This window comes from Cnephaeus nilssonii (genome assembly GCF_951640355.1).
Source record: "Cnephaeus nilssonii genome assembly, chromosome: 4".
Classification (NCBI taxonomy): Eukaryota; Metazoa; Chordata; class Mammalia; order Chiroptera; family Vespertilionidae; genus Cnephaeus; species Cnephaeus nilssonii.
Genome location: NC_137075.1, coordinates 45,687,524 through 45,706,285, shown reverse-complemented (window position 1 = coordinate 45,706,285; position 18,762 = coordinate 45,687,524). Strand labels below are relative to the sequence as shown.

General features: G+C 38.2%; 1 protein-coding gene across 3 annotated transcripts in view; it reads left to right on the top strand.

The window, feature by feature from the left end:
* The window catches only part of TTBK2 (tau tubulin kinase 2), a 158,492-nt gene that overhangs the window by 58,696 nt on the left and 81,034 nt on the right, over positions 1-18,762 (top strand). For all 3 annotated transcript variants that reach the window (XM_079769307.1, XM_079769309.1, XM_079769308.1), the window contains 3 exons: positions 10,623-10,696; positions 15,353-15,493; positions 17,605-17,709. In XM_079769307.1, the coding sequence (XP_079625433.1) occupies positions 10,623-10,696; positions 15,353-15,493; positions 17,605-17,709 (320 nt within the window). The remainder of the gene's footprint in view (positions 1-10,622; positions 10,697-15,352; positions 15,494-17,604; positions 17,710-18,762) is intronic.

Here is an 18,762-nt window from a genome sequence, read left to right as displayed (position 1 = left end):
GACAGAAGTCTGCAACGAATATGGCAGACTCCGGCCAGAGTCTGCAGCAAAGACGAAGAAGGCAGTCTCTGGCCGGAGTGAAGGCTAGGTCCCAGGTGCTGGAGGAAAACCGGTGCTGGAAGCCAAGGGAAGGAAGGCCTATTGCATGAATCTATTCGTGCAACGGGCCTCTAGTATACTAACAAATCATTGAATTTTACACTTTATTTTTTTTCCTAGTTATTGAATACGTTGGAGCGACTGATTAATAAAATTATATAAGTTTCAGGTGTATAATTCTGTAATACATCATCTGTAGAATTTTTCACTTTATTTATTAATTTTTTGTTTGTTAATCCTCACCCCAGGATATTTTTCCATTGATTTTTAGGGAAAGTAGAAGAGAGAGGGAAAGACAGAGAGAAACATCGATGTGAGAGAAACACATCGATTGGTTGCCTCCTGCACAGCCCTGATCAGGGCCCAGGCTGGGGAGGAGCCTGAAACTAAGGTAAGTGACCTTGACCAGAATCGAACCCAGGACCCTTTGGTCTGCAATCCGACACTCTATCCACGGAGTCAAACCCACTAAGGTGAATTTTTCACTTTAAATGGGTGAAATTTTGGTATGTTAATGTTTCAGTAAAGCTGTTAAGAACTTATTCATTCATCTGTTCACTTAGTATGTCCCCTGTGCAGAGCTGAGTATTAGAGTCCCTGCCCTTGAAGTACTTACAGTCTAAGGGTTAAACAAGCAACCACATACAGTGTTTTAAGATGCTGAAATTAAGTTTATTTATCTACTATATTCTGGTGGCTTTATGTACAAGTATAAAAACCTGTGAAAGTTAATCAGGTAGGAATAAAATAAGGACTGGCTTGGGATTGACATCACTTATACACAAGATAGGCCTCCTGTAGAGTGTCATTTAGATTATTTAGGTGTCTTCTATACTGGGAGTTACTAAAAGTTTATAAAATATTTTACCTAGAGACTTTCAATAGTTTTTGTAATATTTTTGAACCTTTCCTCTAATCTCATTGTGCATGAAGTTGAATAACTTTTTGTGTATGGAGAGTCATGATCAGACCTAGTAATGCATAGTATAGGACTGTTTGCTCTTGTTGTTTGCTAACCAACCTGCTATGACTCAATAGACTGCCTAATTTACCTACCATAAAGCTTGTTATAGTTCTGGTATCTGAGTTCTACTCAGGAATCTTATATGAATGGTAGCCTGGTTCTCTGTCTTTCCTTTTCTCCACAGCAGTTGTTTTGAATTGTTAACATTCTCCTCAAGCATAATCTACCCTATTCCCCTCATTTTTAGAGATCATTTTGCTTAATTCTTCACAGGAAATATGGAAGTTGTGAGGTGTAAAACTCCTTGGACTCCACATTTTCTTCTCAGTCTCATTCATGGGTTCCTTTTTCCCCTTGTTCTGTTATTGATCCAGTATTCTACCTTTCTTCTGTGGGCAATCAACTCTTACCTCCATTGACAAATACACAGATCTGTTACCTTCTATAATTGACCTCTTTGTTAAACTTTACACACATTTCTAACACAACTTTCATGTCCTGTAGATAAACCAGTGCAAAATCCCCAAAGTAGAAATCATTATCCTCTCTCACTACAGCTTTTGTCTTGGTGTATGTATATACATGCAGTTTACCTTGTCAGGTTAGCTTCAAATAGAAGTTTTTCTTCACTTTCCTCTCTCTTCTCCATAATCTATTCTACCTTTTATTTTTATTTTTTTAAATCTTTATTGTTCAGATTATTACAGTTGTTCCTTTTTTCCCTCCCCATAGCTCCCCTCCACCCGGTTCCCATCCCACCCCATGCCCTTACCCCCAACCCCCACTGTCCTGATCCATAGGTGTATAATTTTTGTCCAGTCTCTTCCTGCACCCCCCATACCCCTTTCTCCCTGAGGATTGTCAGCCCGCTCCCTTTCTATGCCCCTGATTCTATTATATTCACCAGTTTATTCTGTTCATCAGATTTTTTTATTCACTTGATTTTTAGATTCACTTGTTGATAGATGTGTATTTGTTGTTCATAGTTTTTATCTTTACCTTTTTCTTCTTCTTCCTCTTCCTAAAGAATGAATACCTTTCAGCATTTCATATAATACTGTTTTGGCGGTGATGAACTCCTTTAGCCTTTTCTTATCTGTGAAGCTCTTTATCTGACTTTCAATTCTGAATGATAGCTTTGCTGGGTAGAGTAATCTCGGTTGTAGGTTCTTGCTATTCATCACTTTGAATATTTCTTGCCTGCATAGTTTCTGTTGAGAAATCAGCTGACAATCGTATGGGGGCTCTCTTGTAGGTAACTAACTGTTTTTCTCTTGCTGCTTTTAATATTCTCTCTGTCTTTTGCTCTTGGCATTTTAATTATGATGTGTCTTGGTGCGGTCCTCTTTGAATTCCTTTTGTTTGGGGTTCTGTGTGCTTCCTGGACTTGTAAGTCTATTTCTTTCACCAGGTGGGGGAAGTTTTCTGTCATTATTTCTTCAACTAGGTTTTCAGTATCTTGCTCTCTCTGTTCTTCTGGCACCCCCATAATTCGGATGTTGGTACACTTGAAGTTGTCCCAGAGGCTCCTTACACTATCTTCATATTTTTGGATTCTTTTTTCGTTTTGCTTTTCCGGTTAGGTGTCTTTTGCTTCTTTGTATTTAAAATCTTTGACTTGATTCTTGGTATCCTCTAGTCTGCTGTTGGATCTCTGTATATTATTTTTTATTTCAGTCAGTGTATGCTTAATTTCTAGTTGGTCCTTTTTCATACCCTCGAGGGTCTCACTAAATTTACCGTCCTTTTCTGGAAAACACTTGAAAAACTGTATAACCGTGGTTTTGAACTCTATATCCAGTCGTTTGCTTTCCTCTATTTCTTTCATTTGTGACCTGTTTCTTTGTCTCCACATTTTGGCTGCTTTCCTGAGTTGATAGAGTGGCTTTGTGTGCTAGGCGTCTTATAGGGCCCAGTGGCTTAGCCTCCCCAGTTACCTGAGGTGGACACTCTTGGTGCACCCCTTTGTGGGCTGTGTGCACAGTCTTGTTGTAGTTAAGCCTTGATTATTGTTGGTATCACTGGGGGGAATTGACCTCCAGGCCAATTGGCTGTGAGGATCATCTGTGTCTACTATGGGAGGACTTCTGTGCTGTAGACACCCTTATGGGGCAAGTCTTGCTTCAGCTGGGCTTTGGTGCTCACTGAGTCTGCCCCCTGAGTGTGTCCCTAATGGATCTGAGGAGTTGTAATCTGGATGCTCCCACTCTGACCCCTGGGTACACTGGCTCTTGGATCTCCAAGGAGGTGCTAATTTAGCCTCTGCCTGAGGCCACCCAGCAGGAGCTACGGAGAGATGTGCAGATTCCTCTTCTTTGTCTGGGTTTTGGAGGTGCCCAGATGAGGCCCAACTGTGAAGCAACGCAAGCTGCTGTGGGGCCTTGGGCCTTCTTTGGGGAGTTCTGGGGCTCTCTGACCCAGCTGCAGTTTTTTAGGTAAGTTTAGATTTCAAAGGACCAGGCCATTCATATGCAAAAGCCTCTGCGCTCAGCTTGAATGGGTCGGAGTCTCAGGGCGGCGCAAACAGCAATGGCTTCCCGTCAGCCCTGCCCTAAGAGGCCCCTGGGTCTCAGTGTCCTGTGGTAATCGCTGCAAGCTGCCCTCGAGTTTCACCCACTGCCAGACAGTCCAGTTTCTCCCTGTATGAGTCTGGGTCCCCAGAGTCTCGCCCGGAACTGGAGTTCAGAGCAGTCGGGGGCTTTTGTCTCCCTCCCGCTTTAGACAGGCGTGTACTCAGTTGCCAGCCCTTTCCGCGCGCGCGCCTCCGTACCTCTGCACTTTACTTCCACAGCTGAGTCTCAGTGTGCTTTTCTCTTCCCTTCTAGTTGTAGAATTTCCACTTAGCCAGCCTTCCTGTGGTTCTGAATAATGTCCGTTTTGTCTTTTAGTTGTAGTTTTAAAGTGGTTGTGCGAGGCAGCAAGTTCAGGTTTTTACCTATGCCGCCATCTTGGTTTCTCCTATTCTGCCTTTTAACCCTAGCAGACCGCTGTACCGATTTTTCGGTAATTTCCGAATCTGCTGCTATACTGCTGTACCTAATTTTCAGTACTTTGCAGTCTGATAGTGTTAAAGCTTAATTTGAAATCTTTCCTCTTCCCTAAATTTTCACTTTCAGTATTTGAACCTTCTTCATATTTTACTTGGAGTATTGTATTAACCTCCTAATTGATCTCCCTGCTTTTCATCTCCTCCACAGATCAGCATCTAATGGTGAATAGTATTACCTTTCTAAAACACAGGCCAAATCATGTACTCTCATGCTTGAAAACCTTTGAACTAACCATCTCCCCCACCCATTATCTAATAATGAGTCAAATCTGAGCTCATTTATGTGGCATACAAGACTTTAGTTACTTTTCGTGTCTCAGCATGCCCCCACTCCAGCCCACCTTTTAACCCTTATCCAGCCCTCTAGTCTATTAAATCATCTTTCATATATATTTGAATCCTTCAGACTTTGTGGGTATCCTCTTAAATGCTCTTCTTATACATCTAAAATCTAGTGATTTAACTCTCATGAAAATTTCATTAATAAAATGTTCAAATCTATGTATCCATAATAATTTGCTCATCATACTATATTACAATATTTTGTTTACATATCTGGGTCGTGAACTCCTTGAGGACATTGATCTTAATTTATCTTGTATTTCTTTTGCCTACTTTAGTACCTGGCACACAGTAGGTCTTCTTGTCTATATTTTGTCACAGTCTTTATTTCCCTTTTAGTTTTAATATTTATTGACAGGGTGTTACTTCAAAACTCACTTCAATTGATTATGTCATAATGATTCAGAAGAGAGGCTCTAGAATCAAACTGCTCCATCATTTTCCAGCTGTGGGGTCTTGGACAAAGTACTTAACCTCACTAAGCTTCTATTTTTACATCTGAAAAATAAGGATAATAAGAATACATTATTAAGTTGTGAGGATCAAATGCATGTAAAGCACTTAATATAATGCCTGGCACAGTATGCTTGCCTACTATGCTTGTTTTCTTAGCAATTATTATTTCTATTAATTTTTTTCAATCACAAATATGGATTGAGCATTTCAGTATTTGCCAGATATGGTGGTAGGTACCAGAACAAATAGCTATGGTCCCTGTACTCGTGGAGTGATACCTTAGTTGGTACTAATTATTACAAAAGCTATTTTAACAATGGCTCCATGGCTGGGTTGCTCAGTTGGTTAGTGTGTCATCCTGATATGCCAAGGTTGTGGGTTCAATTCCTGGTCAAGGCATATATAAGAATCAACCAATGAATGCATAAATAATTGGCAGGCACAACAAATCGATGTCTCTCTTGCAGATCAATTAAAAAAAAATACACAAACCACACAATTGCTCTAAGTGGTGGTGAAGTTGCTATTCCAATTAAATTGTAGTTTTGCCCTGGCTGATTTGGCTCAGTGGATAGAACATCAGCCTGTGAACTGAAGGGTCTCGGGTTCGATTCCAGTCAAGAGCACATACCTCGGCCCTAGCCGGTTTGGCTCAGTGAATAGAGCATCGGCCTGTGGACTGAAGGGTCCCAAGTTCGATTCTGGTCAAGTGCACATGTCCAGATTGCAGGCTTGACCCCTAGTAGGGGGCATTCAGGAGGCAGCCAGTCAATGATTCTCTCTCATTATTGATGTTTCTATCCCTCTCTCTCACTATCTGAAATCAATAAATATATATATATATATTTTAAAAAAGCTCATACCTTGGTTGCAGGCTCAATTCCCGAGCAGGAGGCAACCAAAGTGTTTCTCTCTCTCTGTCTCTCTCCCTCCCTTCCACTCTCTCTAAAAATCAATGGAAAAAATATCCTTGGGTAAGGATTAACATAAATTGTTGTTTCTTCATGCTACCAAAAATTTGTACATATTTATTGAACTAACTATTGAGTAGTTTCATTAATTGCACATATAGGAAATAGAATAGTAGTACATTATGCCATAAAGTATGAGATAAGAACTCATCAAACTCTTACCTAAAGCAATAAAGATGCATCAGTGAATCCTAGAAAATTTGCTACTGACTTTGTGTTTTGGTTGCTCAATAAGGGTATACAGTTTATATGTTGTGTTTTTTTCTTTTAAAAGTAGTGTGGTTTTAGTATCAAGAGATAAATAGTATTTTGGTATAACTTTATTATAAAGATATTTTAAAAAGAGCATTCCAAGAGGAGTTAAATCTGGTATAGCCTTTTGTTTTTAGGTGGTCGAAATGTTTTAGTAATAGAGACATTGCATTTATTTTATTTTTATATATCTTTATTGATTTCAGAAAGGAAGGGAGAGGGAGAGAAACATCAATGATGAGAGAGAATCATTGATTGGCTGCCCCCTGGACGCCCCCTGCTAGGGATCAAGTCTGAAACCTCCATTGACTGTGACCTTTTGGTTTATAGGTTGATACTCAACCACTGAGCCACACTGGCCAGGCTAGAGAAATTGCATTTAAATGTTACATGATAGGAAGGTAGAATCTTGCAGAATCCATAATAATAAAAGCGTAATATGCTCATTAGACCAGACAGCCCAATGACCTTCCGGACATCTTTCCGGACGGAGCCGCGGCGGCAGGGGCCGAGGCAGAGAGGCAGTTGGGGCGATCAGACAGGCAGGCGAGCAGTTAGCGGCAATCAGGCAGGCAGGCAGGTGAGCGGTTAGGAGCCAGCGGTTCTGGATTGCGAGAGGGATGTCCAATGGCAGTCGGACATCCCCCGAGGGGTCCCAGATTGTGAGAGGGTGCAGGCCGGGCTGAGGACTCCCCCTCCCCCGTGCATGAATTTTGTGCACTGGGCCTCTAGTTGAAAATAAGAGGAAAATACTCTTTAAATTATTTTTTAAATTGTTTCTATGAAGCTGAAGAAAAGAGTAAATTGCTAATTGACCATCATTTTATCCTTTCATTCTTCTACAATTTATAATTTTACAAGCATGTAAAATACATGTAAAGTGTTGAACATATATTGTACCCATTGTGAATTATTTTTCCCATTGCACCTATTCTTTCTTTTCAACAAAGCATAAAGAACGAGAGAACAATGTGATAACCCAGATGCCAAAGAGAAGTGTGGAATTATTAACTAAAAATGTCTGGATTGTATTTATATTTTAAGTCAGTCAGTGGACAAACTTTTTTGACTGTTAATATATAGTTCTCATTAGTCTACCAAATCTTGCCCTTCTAGCTCTTGGTCTATGACTTCCTCAAACTTCTTCAAAGATTGTCTCATATTCCATTTACTCTTGAACCCATTGCAGACTGGCTCCTGCCCCTTCTACTCATTAGTGACCGCCGAATTTTTTATGTTAATTAGCACTTCTGAGCCCTTCTATAGCTCTTGTCATCAGCCACTTCCACCTTAAAATGCTCTTCTCTTTTGGTTTTTGTGATAACCCTTTCTCATCATTTCCTCTACCTTTCAGGCTATTACTCTGTTTCTTTCATGGACAATTTTATTTTTTTATTATACAGGCAGTCCTCAGGTTACGTCAAACTCAACATACGTTGTTTCATGGTTATGTCGCCATCTCCCATTTATTTATTTAAAAAAAAGTTCCATCATTTTGACATATGTACACATGTGTGTTATGTTTTTTATTATTTATTTACCGCAAGTAAAGTCCAGTAATTGTTCTTTCTTTTAAATGTTTTTTACTGTTTCACTTCATTACTGCTGTGTATGTGCTCCATGTGAGTGACGTAGGTGCTTATGTAGGTGGGTTCCGACTTACGGCAAAAATCACATTACATCGCGCCGTGGGATCGGATCTCCGACATAACCCGAGGACCTACTGTACTTTAAAGTTGCATCCTATCTAATAAAAGAGTAATATGCAAATTAACCATCACTGCTACACCCACAAGCCACGCCCACCAGCCAATCAGGAGTGAGTATGCAAATTAAACCCAACCAAGATGGCTACGGCCATGGAGCGAGCAGGAGGCTTGGGTTTCCCCGGCAATGGAGGAACCCAAGCTTTCCGCACACCCTGGCCAGCCTAGGCCTCCACTCAAGGCTACAAAGTTTTAATTATAGAAGATAAATAAATCCCAGATCCAAAGGACTCTGCTTGGGTCACTGGGGTGTGTGGCCAGCCTGCAAACCACCACAGGCCCCTCACCCAGGCCGCCCCATGCCCCAAGGGAACTCCCACCCTGATCCGGGACACACTTCAGGGCAAACCAGCTGACCCCCACCCATGCACCAGGCCACTATCCTATCTAATAAAAGAGTAATATGCAAATTGACCATCACTCCAACACACAAGATGGCTGCCCCCATGTGGACACAAGATGGCCGCCACAAGATGGCCAGCAGGGGAGGGCAGTTGGGAGGGACCAGGCCTGCAAGGGAGGGCAGTTAGGGGTGACCAGGCCGGCAGAAGAGGGAAGTTGGGGGCGACCGGGCCTGCAGGGAAGGGCAGTTGGGGGGGACCCAGGCTTGCAGGGGAGAGCAGTTGGGGGTGACCAGGCCTGCAGGGGAGGGCAGTTAGGGGTGACCAGGCCTGCAGTAGAGGGCAGTTAGGGGCAAACAGGCTGGCAGGGGAGCAGTTAGGCATCAATCAGGATGGCAGGGGAGTGGTTAAGGGTGATCAGGCTGGCAGGCAGAAGTGGTTAGGGGCAATCAGGAAGGCAGGCAGGCAAGCAGTTGGGAGCCAGCAGTCCTGGATTGTGAGAGGGATGTCCGATTGCCCGTTTAGGTCTGATCCTACTGGGATCGGGCCTAAATGGGCAGTCAGACATCCCTCGAGGGGTCCCAAATTGGAGAGGGTGCAGACTGGGCTGAGGGACACCCCCCCCCCCGTGCACGAATTTCGTGCACCGGGCCTCTAGTATTCTATAACTAGAGGCCTGGTGCATAAAGTTTGTGCATGGGTAGGGTCCCTAGGCCTGGCCAGTGATCAGGGCCGATCGGGGCCTTCCTTCCCCCGGCTGCCAGCTGCCAGCTGCCGGCTGGGGCCTTCCTTCCCCTGGCTGCCAGCTGCCGGCTGGAGCCTTCCTTTGTTCCGTGCCACCCCCAGTGGTCAGCACATGTCATAGCCAGCGGTCGAACTCTTAAGGGGAAAATTTGCATATTAGCCTTTTATTATATAGGATTCTGCTCTTAGGTTTCTTTTCTTCTCATTCTTTTTCCTTTCAACTAGGCAATCTTCTGTCTATGTTTGTAGTTCCAAGTACCTTCCATTAGCTGATGGTTCCCCAATGTATTTCTGGGGCTCAGTTTTTGTTCTCAGTACCAGGCTTGAAATTACAGTGTCTACTGAATTCAATTGGTTACCTTCAAACTCCACATTCTAACATCTCTTAACTTCTATACAACCTACTTTTTATATCCTCTTATTTTGATACAACATTTTATTTAGTTGTACCAATTTCTAGTAAAAAATCTACATATTTAATATCTCTTGGATTTCTCTTATTTTTTCTCTCTACTCTAATACTTAAGATTGAAACCCTTATTCTCTCTCTTGGGAAATTGTAACTATCCCCAGAGTGACCTTTCTGCCTCCTGAAGTAGACTTTCTCTATAGTCTATCCTTCTTATTGCCATCATAGCAATGTTCTAAAATGCAATATTTGAAGTGTGTTTTTCCTTAAAATCTTTTAGCTGCTTCCCCAGCAGTAGTTTTCAAATATTCATCCATGGTCCATCTGCTTTTGGATCATTTAGAAAACTTTTGAAAAACTCATATCCTATATCTTCCCCTACAGATTCTGAGTCAGTACAGAGTTCAGGAATCTTTAAAACATTTCCCAAATTATTTTAATAAGCAGGCAGGGTTGGAAAGTATTGTCCTATTCATGTGGTTCAGATTCCTTATCATCGAGTCCAAGACTGCTCAGGGTCTGATACCTGCCTGCTTCTTCGGTGCCATCTCTTTTTGTTTTTCCTCCTGTTTTCACTGTGCTCCAGCCAGATGCTCTCTTCTGGCACTGGAACCTCCCAGTCTTGATCCTCTTTTAAAACCTTTGTTTGCTTTTGTTGAATCAGAGCCAGGACCCTAGATTTCTACCTGTTCCACCTCTGCTTCCCTCTGTACCCTAGGCAGCACCTCCTTGGATTTTACGTGTGGAATTCAGGTTGAAAACCACTGAGCTAATTCAAATCAGTGAGGTCAGAAAAGGGACTCACTGACAACTTATAATGGTGAATGGCATACCATATCTAAAATTCAGAATTTATATTCCTAATAAAGTTATTATTTATTTCTCTTCTGTACTTTCATATATATAATGTCTGGTCTGTTTGATCTGAAATGACCTCTTAATTCTTTCCTTCTTAAATAAATTATCATCCATTTGTTCCCTCATTCATTATTTATTTATTCGTTCAATAAACATTTATTTGAATACATAAGGACCACTGTAGGATTTGGGGGGAGGTGTGTAGAAAATTTGAACAATACAAATTCTCTATCCTTTAAGCTTCTAACATAGGTCCTTTATGTTCAATCATAAAATTCTATACAAAAAAACAAATGATTAATTTTTAGAAGATAAACTATAATATAACCTTTTCCACTGTTTTTTTTTTCCTTTTTTTTCCCCCCCTCCAGGGAAAGACCATGTTTGTAGATTTATTGGCTGTGGGAGGAACGATCGCTTCAATTATGTGGTCATGCAGTTGCAGGTAGGTTGCCTTGAAAATATATCTTAAAATCTTTCAGTTCTGATCAAAGTACCTAGTTATAGTGGAAAATAATAATAATAATAACATTCTTGGTATCATATCAGAATGTTTTATATTATTCAGATGAAAATTTGTTTAAACATACTTGATACAGATATTTCCAAAGATGGAAGGGTTGTCTCAGTTATTTTAGTTGATTCATATCTTCACTGATTATTATCATTGCAGTTTTCAATCCTTACATGGATTGCTGGATGTAATGTGAGTCTTGCCCAGTCCCTATCCCCTCCCTTTCTACCCTTTGTTGCCTTAAGGATCTAGTTTTCCATTTATGTGCTCAAGTACCAACCTGACCTGCTTAAAAATTTAAGCACTAGTTGAGATAGAAGAGAAATGCTAGTCTTTTTTCTCTTTTCATCTTTTAACATTGCTCTCTCTGTTCCCTATCCTTCAAATGAGAAGTGGGGTTGGATTGGGGCAGCAGAGAGAAATTCAGAAGGGGAATATTGGAGTAATGACTGCAGCAGGGAGAAGAGGGACCCACCCCCTTCTCTCTGACACTACCTCTTTCCCGAAAACACACACACCTCTGAACTGTAGTCACCCTCGAAGGGTAAAAGCTTGGTTCACCTTGCTGCCTAAGTTAGAGATCGCAAGGTTTTCTTTCATCTGTGGCAAAATCTGTTTTGGGCATTTGGTTCTTTTCTTTCAACTTAATAACTACATAGCAGTGATTTCAGAGACATGGTCCTGGCCTTAAGTGTTTCTTTCCTCTTCTCCTCAAAAGGCTTTTCTTGTTTCTATCAGCTGCCCTTCAGCATTTGAGTTAGATGTAAAGATATTAATCTCTCTGTAGACTTAAAGTTTTTAAGTCATATGTTTCACTATCTCTTGAGCCAGCACAGGTTTATAAATTCTTTGGTTAATCTCTTCCCACCCACTCGCCAACCCCACCTTCCCTCTCAGATTCAACAGTCTCTTCCTTGCTTCTATGTCTCTGGATCTATTTTGTTCATCAATTTATTTTGTTCATTAGATTCCACATATGAGTGAGATCGTGTGATACTTGTCTTTCTCTTATTGGCTTATTTCACTTAGCATCATACTCTCCATGTCCCTCTATGCTGTTGCACAGGGTAAGAGCTCCTTCTTTGTTACTGCTGCATAGTATTGCATGGTGTAAATGTACCACAGCTTATTTATCCACTCATTTACTAATGGGCATTTGGGCTGTTTCCAGATCTTAGATATTGTAATAACACTGCTATGAACATAGATGTGCATACATTCTTTCTGATTGGTGTTTCGGGTTTCTTAGGATATATTCCTAGAAGGGGGGGTCACTGGGTCAAAATTTCTTTAAAGAGCACTCCATCAGCTATTAAGTTATCTTGAGGAAGGACAACATTTCCTATAGGAAGGACAGGAATAATACTTGATTCTTTTATTTACCAGTATTCAGAATAGTTGGTTGGTTCCCTAATATTTTCCAAAGGGGACTAACTAGCCCTCTCTTTTTAAAAAATATAATTATGGCCCAGCCAGTGTGGCTCAGGAACCAAGAGGTCAGAGTTCGATTCCCAGTCAGGGCACATGCCCGGGTTGTAGGCTCAATCCCCAGAAGGGGACATGTAGGAGGCAGCTGATCGATAATATTTCTCACCAATGTTTCTACCTCTCTATCCCTCTCACTTCCTCTTTCCTCAAAATGAATAAAAGCATATTTTTTAAAATTCTTAAAATATATATAATTATGAATTCATAGATTTAACATGATCTGTGTCTTTCAATCATTGTTTTTCTTTTCAATGTTCAAATTGGCCCATCTTTGGCTAACAGAACTTCCTTCAAGTTGTATCCTGATTCATTTTGACAGTACTACACTGCAACATTCTTTGATAGCATCCTTACTTTCTGGTATAAAATTGTGTACCTGGCTCTTTCTGTATAATTTATGCTTTAAGTGGATGGATTCAGGATACATATATATATTTCTTTTTAAGAGAAAATATATCATGGTTTATGTTCATATTTCCAATTCAAGTTTTTGGTAATAGAATTGCTACTGCCCTCTTTGATTTTATATTGTGAGGTTCAGGGACATCAAAGTGCATCTCTTTACTCTTATGCAACTTTTTAAAATATGTAAATGAAATTATATGATTGGGATTTACATGAAAATAATGCATTGTATGTGTGTGGGGAAGGGAGAGGAGGGTATGTGTTGCTGGGGAGTAGTAGATAACAGATGAGGGTTAATTATATTATTTTCTCTCCCTTTAAGTATGTTTCAAATTCTTAATAATTATATTTGCATTTTTATTAGGACCATGTTAAATTTATAGAATTAGTTAGGAATAAATGAATTTACTTTTTTATTCAATAATATTTATTCCACGGGGAGAGAGAGAAACTTAAAAAAGTAATAATAATAATAATATTTACTCCATATTACTGTGTATAAAGGTTTTTATATGGCTGCATATTAGTCATTGAGATGACTGTACCATGATTTATTTAATCTTTCATTTATTGATGGATATATAGGTTGTTTTTAATTTGTCTTCATAACAAATAATAACCACTTGTAGTATATATTCTGAAGTACAGAGTGAGGCAAAAATAGGTTTACATTTGTTCATATGGAAAATGATACAATAATTAATAAATAATAATATAAGAAAAACTTTCACATACTCATAACTGTAAACCTTCTTTTTCCCCACCCTTCATAATTTACTGGCTCAAACCTGCATGTATTTATCATGTTAATAACTCTTTCCTCATATGCCACACTTGTACTTATATTTTTAGATTCTGTTATTTGATGCCTTAGGTGTACATTTAAAAGGATTTAAACCCAACCTATGTGGCTCAGTGGCTGAATGTCTGAGGTCACAGTTTGATTCCTGTCAGAGCACATGCCCCGGCTGTGGGCTCAATTCCCAGTAGGGGATGTGCAGGAGGCAGCTGATCAGTGATTGTCAGCATTGATGTTTCTGTCACTCTCTCCCTCTCCATTCCTCTCTGAAATCAATAAAAACATCTTAAAAAAGAAAGTGTCTTTAAAAAAAATTTAAAAATAAAAGGATTTAAAATCATTACTTATATCATAAGTTAAATTTAATTGATTTCCTTTTTTAAAAGACATGTTTTTATTGATTTTTTATTAGAGAGAGAGGAAGGGAGAGGGATAGGGAGATGGGAATCGAACCATGACCTCCTGGTTCATAGGTTGACGCTCAACCACTGAGCCGTGCCCGCCGGGCTAATTGATTTCCTTTCAAAAGCTTTTATGGTGGTGGAAATTGTTTTTAAATAAAGTTTAGTATTAGGTATATTTTTGGCAATGAAAATACTGATTTTTGAAGAAAAATTTATTGGAATGCTAATAAAGGTTATTAGATACTCTCATGGGATTATAAAAGTTGTTCTACATTATCACTTATTTTACATTTGCTGAGGATATAGAGAACAACAAATTCTCCTAACATAAAAAAAAAAAAAAGATAACTACCAATTCGTGCTGTGGGAAAACTGCATTTTTTAAGAAGATATGTAGTATGAAAGGTTCCTGACATTCTGGTAAATTTTCAATTCTTAGTTTACTTGAGTACTATTTAATATTTTATTTCAAATAGGTACTTAAATAACAAGATTTTATTACTTTTTCAAAAGTGAACCAACTGTCTTTAGTTGAGGTGATGGTATTAGTGGTATTAATCCTAAACATATACTATAAAATTTTGGAAATAGGGAGATTGGCATATTTAAATTTCCTTGAGATATAGGGGCCAGTTTCCATTCTTTGGGAGGTAGAACTGCAGCATTGTAACCCATTCATCTCATCAGATTTGGTTGTTACTTAGGCTATAAGGAACCTTCTGGTGAAATAGTACTGTGAAGTGGAAAAAGAATGCTTTGGAATCTGGCAGACTTAGATTTGAAAGACAACTTTACCTTAACAGTTTAACATTATTTAAACTCTCTGAGCCTCAGTTTCCTCATCTGTGAAACAGAAGTGACAACTTCGATTCAGGGTGCTGTGAGAATTAAATGCAATCATTAATGTAACATATCTGTCACAGGTTAGATACATTCATTGCTTTTATATACTGCTAGAAGTAATTGAGTGTTTCATAGCATTTTTGTTCACAATAACAATAATTAGCATATATTCAGTACCTACTGTTTGCCAGACAGTATTTTAAACACTTTTTTAATCCTCACAAAACACTGGCCCCATTTTTATATGGAAACTGTGACAGAAAAATTAAGTGGCTTGTATGGAAATACATGATAGGCAGTAATAAGGAATTATATATATATATATATATATATATATATATATATATATATTTACATATATATAATCTTTTAAAGTAATCAAGACTATATTTTGTTATGACATCAGAAACAAAGGGAATTGTGAGTTGGAAACATACTATGTTAAAAAACTGGTTATTCTTAAATTTGTCTGAAATGTTAATGTATTACCCTAACAGAATCTTTTCTCTTGAGTGAAAGAATCATGATTTGGGTAAAATCCTTGCTATTTCAGTCAAAACATTTTTAATGATAAATGGATAATTCCCCATCTTTTCTTATAACATAATTTTAGTACCATGTTTGAAAGTGTTTATTTGGTTTCCATAGGGTCGGAATCTGGCAGATCTACGCCGTAGCCAGTCCCGGGGCACATTCACTATTAGCACTACTCTTCGGCTGGGTAGACAGATTCTGGAGTCTATTGAGAGCATCCATTCTGTGGGATTCTTGCACCGAGACATCAAACCGGTAGGGGGCTGTTTCCAGCCAGAGCACAGAATGAGTTTGCTCAGTACTCTTAATCTTAAAATGGGACACAATAACTTACAAGTGTAGCTTTCTATATTAAATGCAAGATAATATTTTAATTTCTGTAGCAGAAATGTAACTGGAAGCAAAATATAACTTGCCTTTTCATTTAAAAAAAAGATAATTACACACTACAACGTATATTCAAGAGCTTTTCTCCTACAATGAAAACGTTGTTCAACAGCCAAATTAAAAATGACTAATGCTTGGCTATTATTATTATGTATGTTAACATTGCCATATTACTTAGCTTTATGCCTAAATTGATAGTTATTCTTTGGATTTCTTTTTCCTAGTATTGGTTACAAATATTTACAAAAGTTGTTTTTAGATATTGTCATGATGTTCTTTTGAACTATTTTTTATTTTTTTTATTTGCGTTAAGGCTAGGAAAGAATTCAGGGCAAAGAATTAAACTATAAGAGAGTTTATTTAAAAAGACACAGAGGTAAAATAAGTGAGTGGTAGAAGAAATGGGCTCAGGAACCAAGTTACAGAGGCAAAAGAAGGGTCCTTGGAGTTTAGGAGAGCGGAGGTGAAGGTAACATGCCTGGGGGAAGAAGATGGGGAGGGGGAAGGCACAGGCATGCTCCCGAAGGGGAGAACACCTGAACTACTTTTAAGTAATAAATTATACTTATAAGAAACTATTTAGCCCTAGCCAGTTTGACTCGGTGGCTAGACCGTTGGCCTGCTAGGCTGAAAGGTCCTGGGTTTGATTTCAGTTGAGGGCACATGCCCAGGTTGCGGGCTTGATCTCCAGTAGGGGTCATGCAGGAGGCAGCCGGTCAATGATAATCTCTCATCATTGATGTTTCTATCTCTCTCTCCCTCTCCCTTTCTCACTGATCAATAAAAATATATTATATATAAAAAAAGAAACCATCAATTTTGAAATATTACTTTTTTCTTCTGAGTATTACAGTGGCAATATATAGTACTTTTTTCCTATTGTTTTTCTTAGATACTATCATTTCCATAACTGTGAAATATACTTTTTTATTTTTCCTTCTAATTTATTTATTTATTTATTTATTTATTTATTTATTTTTACTTTTTAAGATATATTTTTATTGATTTCAGAGAGTTTATTTAAAAAGAAACTCTCTGAAATCAATAGAGAGTTCACAAGGCCGATGCTCTCACTGAGCCAAACCAGGGCCTTCTCATTTTTTTTTAATTTTTTTTTTTTTTATTGCTCACAAGGGGAATGACCCATTGTGGAAATACTGTGTTTACTAGAAATTTTTCATTTTTGGTGCAGTTGAAAATTACACCATCTTTTGCTACTTGATTTCTAAAATTAGTTTACATGAAAATGGCAACTAAAAGTAACATGATTGAATCAGACTTAATGAAACGTAGATTTCTTTGGCTCTTATTTCTATGCCAAACTAAATGTCATTATTTGAGAACTGGTGATGAAGAGCTTCCATTTTTATCAGAAAGTTCCCTAAGTAGAACAATGTTTTAAAATAAAAGCTAAGAATTCTGTGACAATTTGACTTTTGCTTTTATAAATTCTCTTGTTTACATACCCATCTTTGCAAGTTTGTGGTCATTTAACGTTACATTTATTTTTACGCAGGGAAAAATACAAAGTATATTTTCCTTAAGTCTGTTTTAAAATGTTTCCTTAAATTGCATCTTAATTTTTACACTTAGCGAAATTCAGCTTTAGGATATTCATTTACATTTCTGAGCTATGTGTTTGATTTTACCCACTCGTTCTTTCCATTTTAAAAAATTAAGGATTGGGTTTTCATTTAGGCAGTGGCTTAGAGGAAGTTAGAGTTCTGATTTCAGTTAAGTCAGTGTTGTGTTGTATACAATTTTATACAGTTGCTTAAATCTTTGTTGCTCAAAGTTCACCTGATCATAGGCATTAATAGAACCCACAATGAAATTTACAGTAAACATAATTGACTAGAATAGTGTATTTGAGACATGTGTGCTGTATAGAATTTAAGTAGAAAACTTAAAATATAGAAAGGATAATATATAAGGACTAATTATAAGAATATGTATATTTTCCTTCTTTATTTTTCTAGTCGAACTTCGCCATGGGTCGCTTTCCTAGTACATGTAGGAAGTGTTACATGCTCGATTTTGGCTTGGCTCGACAGTTTACTAATTCCTGTGGTGACGTCAGACCAGTAAGATATTTCATGTTATTAAATATTTGAGACTTAACTTATTACTTATTATATCACTCTATTTAAAGAAATGCTAATTATGTATCAGAATGGATGTGATTCAAGAAGTAGCATACATATTTATGATTAAATCATAGAAATGAGTTAATTAATTCCACTATTAAAAGTTGTAGAGTTTAAAAAAATACATTAGACACAGATTTAGAGTTGTCTTGTACTAAGAACACAAATTAGCCCTTTAGTATCAGTGGTCTTTTTTTGCAGTCCAAAGCTCTTTCTACATACTACGGTTCTTTTCTTTCAGTTATTGTACTTTTCATATCCATTTGGTTCTTTTAAAAATGTCTCTTTATTGATATTCTCTATTTGATACGATGTTGTCATACTTTCCTTACTTCTGTTATCAAGCATTCCTTTAGTTCTGTGAAGATATTTATAATGGCTAGTTTGAAATCTTTTTTTTTAAAATATATTTTATTGACTTTTTACAGAGAGGAAGGGAGAGGGACAGAGAGCCAGAAACATCGATGAGAGAGAAACATCGATCAGCTGCCTCCTGCACACCCCCCACTGGGGATGTGCCCGCAACCAAGGCACTTGCCCTTGACCGGAATCGAGCCTGGGACCCCCCAGTCCCCAGACCGACGCTCTATCCACTGAGCCAAAACGGTTTCGGCTAGTTCGAAATCTTTTATTGTTAAATCCAACACATTTAATCACTCTCACAGACAATTTCTGTTGCCTGCTTTTTTGTTTTTTGTTTTAATGTATGGGAGATAATTCTGTTGTTTCTATGCATACCTTATAATTTATTTTTATTAGAAACTGGACATTTTAGATAATATGTTGTAACAATTCTGGGTACTGGTCCCCCCTTCCAGGGCTTGTTATTATGTGCTTGTTTATTTGTTTAGTAAATGTATTACTTTAGTGAAGTCTGTTTTTTCCACTTCCCACCCCCAAAACACAGTGTTAATTTCCACTAATTGATTGCTCTATTGTTTACAACAGTGCTGTATGGCACAAATTCCTTGACAAAGTAATAAAAGTGTG